The sequence below is a fragment of the Euphorbia lathyris genome, chromosome 2, assembly GCF_963576675.1.
Source record: "Euphorbia lathyris chromosome 2, ddEupLath1.1, whole genome shotgun sequence".
Lineage (NCBI taxonomy): Eukaryota > Viridiplantae > Streptophyta > Magnoliopsida > Malpighiales > Euphorbiaceae > Euphorbia > Euphorbia lathyris.
In genome coordinates, this window is record NC_088911.1 from 122465875 (window position 1) to 122478125 (window position 12251).

A 12251-nucleotide genomic window follows, 5' to 3' on the forward strand; every position below is an offset into this window, starting at 1 on the left:
AAAATAAGGCTTCTTTAATTTCCTTAGCATTAAACACACCACATAGCATATCACAATTTTCCACAGACAACTTTGGCACCATATTTTCAATAATAGGCCCCAAAACACAACCATTCGAGGTAAAAAACTGAGTAAAATAAGAGAGAATAACAGAATCCAAACCTGCACCCCAGCTGCGCCATTCGCCATCTACATCATGAAGCCTCGCAAAGCTATTCTTTTTCCTTCTATTATTAGCGGCCGCATGAAAAAATTTTGAATTCATATCACCGCCAGCCAGCCACAATTTTTTAGCTCTTTGCTTCCAGTACAATTCCTGTTGATACAAGATATTTTTCAGCTTTTCCCGAGCTTCTAACAGTAACGCTTGACTAATCCCGTCGACACGGTTCTGCAGCCTTTTAATCTCAGCTCGACAATCCACAAGTTTGGAAGAAAACCGACTGCGTAACTCAGCTCCCCACTGATACAGCGCCTGCCCGCACTACTCCTGCCGAACCAAAATATCAACCGAGGCATTCACATTCCAGGAGCTTACAATCCGTTCGCGACAATCAGGTTCTTGAGTCCAAGCAGCTTCAAATCGGAATCGGCGAACAAACACCCCTTCACTAGGGGTCGGACACAGCACAAGAGCTGAATGATCAGAGGCCGAGGCTTCCTCATTAATAACTTTGGCCGAAAGAAACAATTGAAACCAGCTGGATGACGCTAAACCCCGATCTAACTTCTCTTCAACAAAATTATGATAGCCACTGCTCTTTTCCCAAGTAAACGCATGTGCAATCATTGGGACCTCGAACAGATTACATTGCTCAATCACTTCAGAAAAACCATTAATTAAAAAAGGTGGATGTCTGCGGCCACCACTCTTCTCACTTTGTAAAGCCATGTCATTAAAGTCTCTAATAATAACCCAAGGCAAAGAATAATTACTACACAGATCCCGGATCATCTCCCAAGAAGCTGACCTTCTAGAACGCTCAGGAAAACCATAAAAACCGGTTAATCGATACTCCGACAAACCCAGTAAAGAGACTTTGACATCAATAAAATTCCTAGAAGCCCGCAACAAACTGACTGAACCATTAATTTTCCAAAGAAAAGCCAAACCTCCACCTTGGTTAATAGGATCAATGAAAAAAAGACCAGAATAAGAAAGACTGCGCTTTATTACCTCAACTTTCTTGCGGTTACATTTCACCTCCATCAGAAAAATAAAATCGGGCTTGAACCTAGTAACTAAGTTCTTTAACATACGAACTGTTCGAGGGTTGCCCATACCTCGACAGTTCCAGCTTAACGTACTCATTCTCCTTGGCGGGTCTGGTTTCCAGAGCCCGCCTACTGAAAGTTTTTTGAACCAGTCACTACTGGCGTTGTATCCACCACCATATCAGATGTTTTATTCTCAATCACCTCCTCCTTTCTTCTCCTCTTTAACTCCATTATAACAAGGCTATCTTTCTTTTCACCTTGCTTTGAGACCATCCCCTTATTATTTTCAAACAAGGAAACATTATTCAACACTGTTTTTGATCCAACTCCTTGTTTCATAATACCTCCACTAGAACTTTCCGGGGCCTCAATATTTTCCAACGGACGAGCCGTTTCAGGCGGCTTTGACAAGAGCCACTTCGACTGAGGTGGGAGCTGCAACCTGCGGGGCAGAGCACGTAATTCCACCGAGTATGGCCGTATGACAGTAGCCTCTTTATATGCTTATATCTTGATATTATCTCTTATTTTCGAAAAAAAATGAGAGGAATAAAATTTAAAAAGAAAGACAATACTTATTTCAAATTCATGGATTTATTAAAGATTTTCGAAAGCACGAGAATTTTTTTGGGAGATCCAGATTTTGATTGAAAAAACATCGTCACAAAGTACAGTAAATATTTTAAAATTGTAAGATCATATAGAAAAAATATTATACAATAACGGAAAGGAATGACCATTGCAAACATGTCAACATGGTCAATAGATTATGACTTCAACAACTTCAAAAAACTATTATCAAGCAATTATAAATGGTTGTTTGTTAATTTATTTACAATTTGTAAATTTAAATTATTTTAAAACAAAATATTAACATCACTATATGTAAATAATATAAAATTGTAAAAATATTAAAATATTAAATTTATGTACAAAAATTTTTATCACCCGCGCAACGCGCGGACACAATACTAGTTATTATATTATTTCAGGTCACCCTCCAATGGAGCAAGAAAGCTCAATTAATCCACCATTAATGGATGGGCCGGGTTTCAGGACACTTAAGTCCGTTTATCGTAACCCTTATCTATAAATTCGGACCTAAGGCTTCCTTTAAAGGGGCCCGAGCCCAAAACTCCATATTTTCGTGGTTAGAAGGGCCCAGTTTTCCTTAAAATCAAATCAAATCACCTAATCTGCTAATCATCATCCTCCTTTCATTTTCAGTAAATACCCTTTTTTTCCCTCCACTCCCACACATCGATCCTCTTTCTTTATCTGTTTCCTTTTATGAATTTTGTCTGTTTCTTTTCAGATATTCCATAACACAAAGCTTCGTTTCCAAAGCCGAATCGAACGGTGGTGAAAGAGCAGGTACTGGTTTTCTTCGCTCACTGAACTCTCCCATTTCTAAGATTTCTAGGGTTTGGCTTTCTACTGTCTTTTCTCGTTTTTATTAGATATTAGATACGTGTTTCTTATGCTCGTAGATCTGTTCAATATTATTTCATCCATTGATTTTATAGGTTTATCTTAGTGCATTTTGGCCTCTGCGCTCCCTCTTTTGTTTGTTTTGTTTTCTTTGTGGCTATTGTTTTCTAGAGGCATATGATTCTGCACTGTTGTATATGAGTTAATTTTCGATGAAAAATTGGATGACACTTGCCGTATTTCGTCACTGCCACTAGTTCACAGCCTGAGAATCTGGAGACCACTGTTTAGCTGAAGACCACACACGAATACATACACCAACTTCTTCTTCCCTTCCGCCGTGCCGCTCATCTGTGTTTTTTCCCATCCCTCCGATTCACTCGCCTGGCCCTCTTCCGCTCTCTTACTCTGCCTGCGACTCTCTTCGGTCCTGTGTTTGCTTGCTCTCTCTTTCGCCCCGCGTCTGCTGCTGCTGCTCCTTTGATTTCGAAGTTCTAACTGGTAATTTTGATTCTGAATTTGATTCCATCACACTGGTTTCGCTTAGCTTTCAATATTTTGAACTTGCATTAGTTGCTGCTGCTGATTTTATTTATGCAGAACATTTTGAACGAGCAGCATTGCTCCTCTTGATTTTATTTATGCTGATTTTATTTTGAACTTTTGCTGATTTTATATCTACTTTTTTGTTCATGGAAGCTGAGTGACATGATAATGTAAATATAAGGTAGGTATATATTGTGTTGGGACGACGCTTAGCTATCAATGTTTTGTGTTGCAATTCAATTATCATATGTATCAGGAGAAGCAATTAAAAAATTGTTAAACCATTAATATTATTTCTTATCATATTTCAATTTATATTTTGCTGGTTAACTGGTTACAGATATTAATCAATCTGTAACCAGTTTGCTGCTGTTTACAGAAACTGGTTACAGATTAATCTGTAACCAGTTTGCTGCTGGTTACAGATTAATCTGTTACTAATTTGCTGGTTACTGATTACTCTGTAACCAAGATCAGATTAATCTGTAATCTATAACCAGTATAGTAATTAAATGTTTTTGGTTAAATTTTTTTAAATATCATAATTAAATTTTTGTATATATAAAAATTAAGTATATCTTTAAATTAATATTATTCTTTTATTGGGTATGGGGATTCCCCGTTACCCGTGGGGATCGACGGGGATGAAAAAAATCCACAAATCATTTAATGGGGATTCCCCGAAACCGTCCCCGTAACATTGGGGACGGAATGGGAAATGCATTTCTGTCCCCGCTCCGCACCGTTACATGTCCCACAAAGGACTCTTGTTTTGTTTCCTTTCAGTTTTTCCTTTTGTGTAAAACGAAGGATTTAATGAAACCTTTATTTGGTTCTCAAGAACTAGAAATTTCACTCAAGTAGATTTTAGATGTTTATTTTAGGAATCTGATTCTATGAATTTTCTTTCGCTCAAGTAACTGTCTGTTAAGAACTAATTTTCCTTAAAATAATGTCTTCACTGGCATTCCTTCTTGTGAAAGAACCAAATAAGGTTTGCTCCTTCCACCACTTCTAATCAGCCCTCCAGCAAAAAAAAAAAAAAACAGTAATAACAATCAATAAATACCATAATCTGCTCCTTTGTTTTCCAGTGTCTATTCTCAGTTACAACCATAATTTGGGAGAGTAGGCTACTGGTGATCTTGTCAAACAAGATTCTTTTATCTGTTTCTTTCTGTCATTTTTTCTGCTTACGTTTAATTTCTCTGCTATCTCCTATCTTTCAGATTCCCAAGCATTTTTAAGTTATTTTCTGCTACTAGATTTTTGACAGTTAGATGGATTTGTTTGTTTGTTTTTTTTTTTAATCACAATTGAGGATAATTTAGGAGGGAGAGAATTTGTGTCGCTGACACGATTTGATTGAACGGTTTCATATGATGGTTCATGTTAGCCGACCCCGAATCATTTCATGACTAAGGCTTTGTTGTTGTATTGAGGATAATTTACACATAGCCCAGAGGATAATTAGCTTGTGTATAATGCCAATGAGATACATGGATATTTTAGTCATCTTTTTTTACATGCATGGATTCATTTGAGGTAAGAATAAAGACATGGTTAAACTGCAAGTATTAATGTACGTGTGGTCCTATCTGTAGGTTTCTGTGCAATGGATGGTACATCACCGAAATCACAACACCACACATTTTCGATCAAACTATGGCCACCTAGTGAAAACACAAGGAAAATGCTTGTGGCACGCATTACTGAAAATCTCACTCTCAAGTCTATTTTCACCCAGAAGTATGGCAGCTTGAGTGAAGAGGAGGCTGAGGAGAATGCAAAGAGAATTGAAGATGTTGCTTTTGTTAATGCAAATCAACATTATGAAAAGGAGCCAGATGGTGATGGAGGTTCTGCTGTACAATTTTATGCAAAGGAATGCAGTAAGCAAATATTGGATGTTCTCAAAAGAGGTCCTTCACGAAAGGGGAGGGGTATTATCATGTCTGCAAGGGCTGCTCCTCCTCGCAATGTTATTTTTGATATATCGAAAGGCCCACGAGCCTTTATTGAGGGAAAGGAGGCTGAGGATATACTAAGGCCATTAAAGGAGCCGGGAAATGGTTACACTAAGATATGCTTCAGCAATAGAAGCTTTGGTATAGAAGCAGCTAGTGTTGCTGAACCCATTTTGGTTTCCATAAAGGATCAATTGAAGGAAGTTGACTTGTCAGATTTCATTGCCGGAAGACCAGAAGCGGAAGCTCTTGATGTTATGAATATATTCTCTTCTGCTCTGGAAGGTAGTATTCTTAAGTCATTGGATCTCTCAAACAATGCATTAGGTGAAAAAGGTGTGAGGGCATTTGGGGCGCTGCTGCAATCACAAAATCACTTGGAGGAGCTTTATCTAATGAATGATGGCATTTCGGAGGATGCTGCACGAGCTGTTCGTGAGTTGATTCCTTCCACAGAGCATCTTAGGATCCTTCATTTCCATAATAATATGACAGGAGATCAAGGGGCAGTTGCCATATCTGAAGTTCTGAGACGGTCTCCTGCACTGGAAGATTTTCGATGCTCCTCTACAAGGATAGGCATAGAAGGCGGCATTGCTTTGTCAGAGGCACTTGAGACATGCACTCATCTGAAGAAGCTTGACCTACGAGACAACATGTTTGGTGTAGATGCTGGGCTTGCTCTGAGTAAAGCTCTTTCCAAGCATACATGTCTCACTGAGGTTTATTTAAGTTATCTAAATTTAGAAGATGAGGGTGCCATTGCTATTTCGTCTGCTCTCAAGGAATCAGCCCCTGCACTAGAAGTATTGGATATGGCTGGGAATGACATTACAGCTGAAGCTGCTTCTCTTGTGTCTGCTTGTATAGCTGTAAAGAAAAAATTGATCAAGTTAAACTTGGCTGAAAATGAACTGAAGGATGAAGGTACCATCCATATTACCAAGGCCTTGGAAGACGGGCATCATCAGTTGAAGGAAGTCGATATGAGCTCCAATTCTATAGGCAGGGTTGGGGCTCGGTTCTTGGCCCAAGTTGTGGTGCAGAAGCCTGACTTTAAGTTGCTCAATATCAATGCTAACTGCATTTCGGATGAAGGCATCGATGAGGTGAAGGAAATTTTTAAGACCCAACCTGATATTCTCGGGCCCTTGGATGAAAATAACCCCGACGGAATTGATGATGATGACGATGACGATGATGATGATGACGACGAATCCGGAGACACTGATAGTAACGGGCATGAGTTGGAGTCCAAACTGAGGAACCTTGAAGTGAATGAAGATGACTAAGAGTTTCACTTAATCTTGAGTAGCATTGTTAGTTAAAGCAGGAGACATTCACAGCATTTTGGACTAACTGTTCTTTAGGTTCTTAGAATGCTGAACGGAGGCAGAGGCGGTGGCTGTGAGCTGCTATTGATACCCATGGATTAATTAATGTTGTGGAATAGGGCAGGTTTAGTTCCTAACTTTATTTTCTATCTGTCCATTTTGATTATTTTGTTTAGTGGGATAACAGCATTATGTAGTTGATTACTAAATAATGCCAAAGACAATTTTTGCCAAAAAGAGGATTTTGATTATTGCATATTCTCACTGTTATATCTATTCATTATTAGGCATCACTGAGTCTTGCCAATTGTGGGAATTTGAATCTTATCATTACGGTGGTCATTTATTTGATCTTAGATTAGAGACTCGGAAGAAAAGAAGACATAGTTCAGAAATGATTAATTTGAACACTTTTTTTATTACTTTCAAGGTTCATGGGTGTGCAAGTCTGTTCAAAACTGTGCTTAATTGGGCTGTGTTTTTTTTCTTTCTCTGCAAACAGTTTTCATACCATTTTCTGGAAAGAATTCTTCTTGATGTTCCAAAGCTCTTACTCCGAGTGCATGGAATACGAGCTTGTTACTTTAATTAAAGTACTTAAAAAAATTTGGAGATTTTATGCAATTCAAAAAGTTTTAGTTTGTTAGAGCATTTACAAGAGATTAAGATATATCATTTCCAACAATACTCTTTATATTTACTCCTTATGTATTATTTTATAATTAAAATTATTAATGATTGTTATATTTACCGATAGTGAAAGGATATAGACTCTTTAATAATAAATTATTAATAAAAAATGAAGTTAGCAGGCACTAAGAGGTGGAGAGACTATTAATAGAGAGGATGTTAGAGCCTAGCCACTAAAAACCTGTTGGAGCTGATTTTTAATTCTCCCTTTTCAAATTTTGGAGCTGATTTTTAATTCTCCCTTTTCAAATTTTAACTTCCTGATATGCTCTTATGTGCTTTAATTAAAGTACTAATAAATTTTGTTTGACTTCATAAATTCGATTTTCGCCAAAATGCTATGAGATTCGATATATATGTTTTAAAAGGACATACAATTAATATGTGATTAAGCACATGAGTTTGTAAATAAAGGTATAACTCGTCTTAAAATATACCTCAAAGAGAGAAAATTGCTTTACATGGATATTTAACATGTCTCCTTATCTCTAAATCATTTGGGGCGTTAAGAAAATATTAATGGACATTCCAACATTGAATAATATGACTCGAATACAATGAAATATTTAAGAGATTTGTTATTTATAATTATACACGTGAATTGATTGTTTAATAACCAATATTAAATTGACTATGATGTAATATCTTAAATTTTGATATATAATATCTATTGGATCTCGAACTATGTAACTATAATTAAATTGATTTTTTTAAGAATAATATTATATTAAGTGGTTTATGGATTGATATATAAAGAAAAAACTCTAGGATGTATATGACATTTTAAGTGTTTGGTTATGAATTGATTTGATAAAATTTATCTGATTATTTTTTATTTGACAAAAAGTTTATTTCAAGATAGTAATTTATTAAACTTGTTTTTGATTAATTTAAATAATTAATTTAAGTACATGATATTATATAAATTAAAAATGTATTTTAGGTATTTTATTATTGGTATCATAATCAAGAATAGTGATAGTCAGAATAAAGGTCATTTATATGGATAGTAACAAGGTTAAACACGAGCTAAATTTACAATTGTGTTAATTAGTCGAGAGAAATATACAATATTAAAATGGTATAACTACATGACTTTGATTTCCAATTGAAAATTTTAAAAAATGATTCGGGATATGTAGAAAACTTGATATAATTATCAAGCTAAATAGGTAAACAAATGGGTGGGGTGGGTTGAGGGTTTTCCTTTCTCTTTAATGTAATCTTCCTTTGTTTAATATAAGTGCATTGCGAACAACTTAAAAAAAATTATACCTTTTTTTTTGAGAAAAATGCTTGTAATTTCATTAGATAAAAAATAAAGAAGTACAACAAGCATAATGTAAGGAATAAAACCTCACATGATTACGGACTAAAACAAATATAATATCCACGAAGGGATGAAAATGACTACAAAGAGCAAAAAGAACCCATAAAAGGTACAAAAAACACAAAACAACAATATATTCCTCGTTAATCCAAATCTGTAGAAAGACATCTGTAATCCAAACTTCATCCTTTAGACCATTCCGAATATTCGGATCTGAGTCCTTTTTTTTATTGCAACCACGTAGATTTATTGATCTACGGATAAGATAAACCATTTCCGCTCTTGCTAAATTCGAAAAAAGCATAAACGACAGAATAATAGAGAGCAGATATAATCAGACGGATAAAGAGTTTCGAAAAAATATATGAACACAGACTAAAAAAGTAATAAAAAATTTACAGAAATCTAACCCGGTGTGAGGAGGAAGAAGGAAGATCTTTCATCCTCCTCAAAGTAGATCAACAAAATAGGAAGATGGATAGAAAAAAAAAGGAATGAGAAAGGAAGAAGAAAGGAGTTTCTTTTTTTTTTTCTGCAAAATTATACCTTTTGAATAAATGTTTTTATGGTCTATTAGAAAATTGGTTTAAGAATATGTTTAACTCATATTTTAATTTGAGCCGATTTTGTAATTAATTACTTAATTCGGCCTAAATTATGTAATTGACGAGATTTATGCCAAATAATTTTACCAATTATTCTGACATGAATTTGTAATTATTTTTTCCGTAAAAAATTATACAAAATGTGAAGTTTCAGGACAATCTGACAATTTATCAAAGTTTTGACTGGAATATGTAATTATCCATTTAAAAAAAAATTACAATAACATATTCCGTGGAAGTGGTAGACATAAGTTAGTGGAGTGGAATGTGGGTTAATGGAGAGAAAGCAGTTATGGATTTTTTTTGCTGGGCAATTATGGAACTTCCTTGGTAAGCAGTTGAGAACTTTCTTATTTATCAGTTATGAAGCAACCTTAGCGAATCCGAGATCTTACTTACGAAAAGTTGGAACTTTCTTACTAAAATTGGAAAACAATAGGATAGATATTTTTTCTATTTTAAAAAAATACATATTATATATACAAAGCTATTTCTATTTAAAAAAAATACATGTTATATATACAAAGCTAATGAGTTTTGTTAAAACCAATTACCTAGTATTTTCGTCCATATTTTGTTAGCTAACAACGGACAAATTTACCTTTCTACAATATATAAGGCTCTGTTCTTTTTGACTTAATTTCAGCCTAAGTAAGTTCAGTTCACTTAAATTAAGTTCAGTTCAGCAACATTCAGTTCAGCTAAGTTAAGTTAAGTTCAGTTAAGTTAAGTTAATTTAATTTCAGTAATTATTATTATTTATTATAATTATAATTAGTTATATATAATTTATTATTATTTATATATAATTTATAATTTAGTATTATTTATATATAATTCATCATTATTTATTATAATTATTTATAAATAATATATTATTATTTATTACAATTGATATATAATTTATAATTTAGTATTATTTATATATAATTCATCATTATTTATTATAATTATTTATAAATAATATATTACTATTTACAATTTATATATAATTTATAATTTAGTATTATTTATATACAATTCATCATTATTTATTATAATTATAATTACTTATATATAATTCATAATTTATTATATATATAATTTATTATATATTATTTTTTATTATAATTATAATTACAATTTTTTTATATAATATATCATTTATCATTATATATATATATAATTTATCATTATTTATTGTAATTATAATTATTTATATATAATATATTATAATTATTTATATATAATATATTATAATTATAATTATAATTATTTGGTGGAGTTAAGTTAAGTTAAATTCAGTTCGGTTCAGTAGCATTCAGTTCAGTTGAGTTAATTTAATTTAATTTCAGTAAAAAAGAACATGATCTAAGTCACTCTACTATAAGTTACTCTATTGTTTCATAATATTTGATATACTAATGTATATATATATATTTTTCTTTTTTTGAGAAATGATATACTAATATATTAAAAAAATTAATTTATTACATATTTAAAAAATTGCGATTACATTTACATAAATGACATAAAAAAAAATAAAACTCTTCGAACCCATAACTTTTCCAATTATATATAGACTCTCAATCATTAAGCTGAAATCTTAACCATAATTTATTACATGTTAAGATAAACAATTAATAACTTAATATTAATTATTATTTTTATTAAAATAATATATATTAAAATAAATTAAATATTAGTGGTTTCATCAATTTTAATTTTAATAATTAAGTTAAATAATAATGATTAATTCATTAGTATTTCATTTAATCGACCATTAGTTAATAAATTAAAAGCTCTAAGTGTAGTGGTTGAAAGCATACTTATGACTAAGGAGGTTATAAGTTTAAATCACACGAGGATGAAGCGAGGATTTTCTTTCTTGTTTAATGTAAGCACATATATTTATTACTATAATATGCATAAATTTAAAAACTACTGTAATTAATTATTTACTCTAATATATATTTAAGAAAATTGCACACAACTATAAAATTTGAAAACTATTTATAATAAAATAATTCATACTTGTGAATGTTATAATATCGATAAAAGCTTTTAACACCATTTGACCATAATTTTTTTAAAATATTATTTTCAACGCATCAATAAATCCGTTGATTGAAGAAAAACATTCATAGCAGAAATAGTAATATCATGCAAGACATATTTAATAAGAATCTTCTTTCCATCTTTCGATAAAAATTTCATCTGCTAAAAAGAAATATGACTGAGAGCACGATCCTTAACAAATCTAATGACCTCCCGCTTACTCTTTCCGACCAACGACAACCGCCCACGTTATCTCCTTTGATTTTCAATTTCCACAACACCCAAAATATCACAAATATCTTGTTTATCTATGAGGGATACATTTTTACTGAAAGGCATAACTGATTTATTGTAATTTACCACTTGACTAGATGCGATCTCGTACTCATTCAACACTTCTTGAACTACCTCATAGTCCGACCCCGTAGCTCTAAAAAAAAAAGAAACAACACCCATATGCGACAATTAAATGGCTCACTCTAGGGGCACCTATAGCAACCCAACACCATCTCCACAAAATTTCTGCCTCTTTTTTCCTAATGAAAGAACTTAGCCCTATTGCATAAATAATAAAAAGGTAAGAGATGATAGAGGATCCCCTTGCCTTATTCCCCACATTTGGACAACCAGACCAAAAGCCTCTTTATCAAAAATCTGATATAATATCGAGGTTATGCAATTTAGCACCAAATTTATCCATTTTACATCAAAATCCAAATTGGCATCATCGATCAAATGAAACTTCACTTTAGCTGATCGTACGCTTTACTCATATCAATCTTTGAAGCAACAAAACCCTCATTCCCTTGTGATTTCTATTTTAGGTAATTATAATATGTTGTCTCGAAGGTAATTAGTGTATTATCCGTTATAAGCCTTCTAGGAATGCACACACTTTGTGACTCATAAATTACATCATTTAACAAGAGTTTTAGCCTATTCGCCATCACCTTTGCTAGAATTCTGTAAACTACGTTACACAGTGATATTGGCCGGAAATCTGCCATACTAGTGGATTGCTCCTTCTTTGGTATAAGGAAAATATTCATATGATTCAAATCATGAGGTAATACACCTGCCTCAAAAAAGATTT

The 12251-nt window shown here is 32.8% G+C and overlaps 1 protein-coding gene across 2 annotated transcripts; it reads left to right on the forward strand.

The window, feature by feature from the left end:
• The first annotated feature begins 2422 nt into the window (after nt 1-2422).
• On the forward strand, nt 2423-6752 carry LOC136219771 (RAN GTPase-activating protein 2). 2 transcript variants are annotated; one of them, XM_066007305.1, is made up of 3 exons: nt 2423-2592; nt 2907-3150; nt 4800-6752. In XM_066007305.1, exon 3 carries the CDS (start codon nt 4811-4813, stop codon nt 6452-6454), a length of 1644 nt encoding a protein of 547 aa, XP_065863377.1. In that variant the 5' UTR covers nt 2423-2592; nt 2907-3150; nt 4800-4810; the 3' UTR covers nt 6455-6752. The 2 variants fall into 2 exon arrangements, with proteins under 2 accessions (XP_065863377.1, XP_065863378.1); XM_066007306.1 differs by lacking the exon at nt 2907-3150.
• Nucleotides 6753-12251: the final 5499 nt, after the last annotated feature.

Bases quoted from the DNA above. Each gene is read 5' to 3' on its own strand.
- LOC136219771 (XM_066007305.1), top strand. From the start codon at position 4,811: ATGGATGGTACATCACCGAAATCACAACACCACACATTTTCGATCAAA.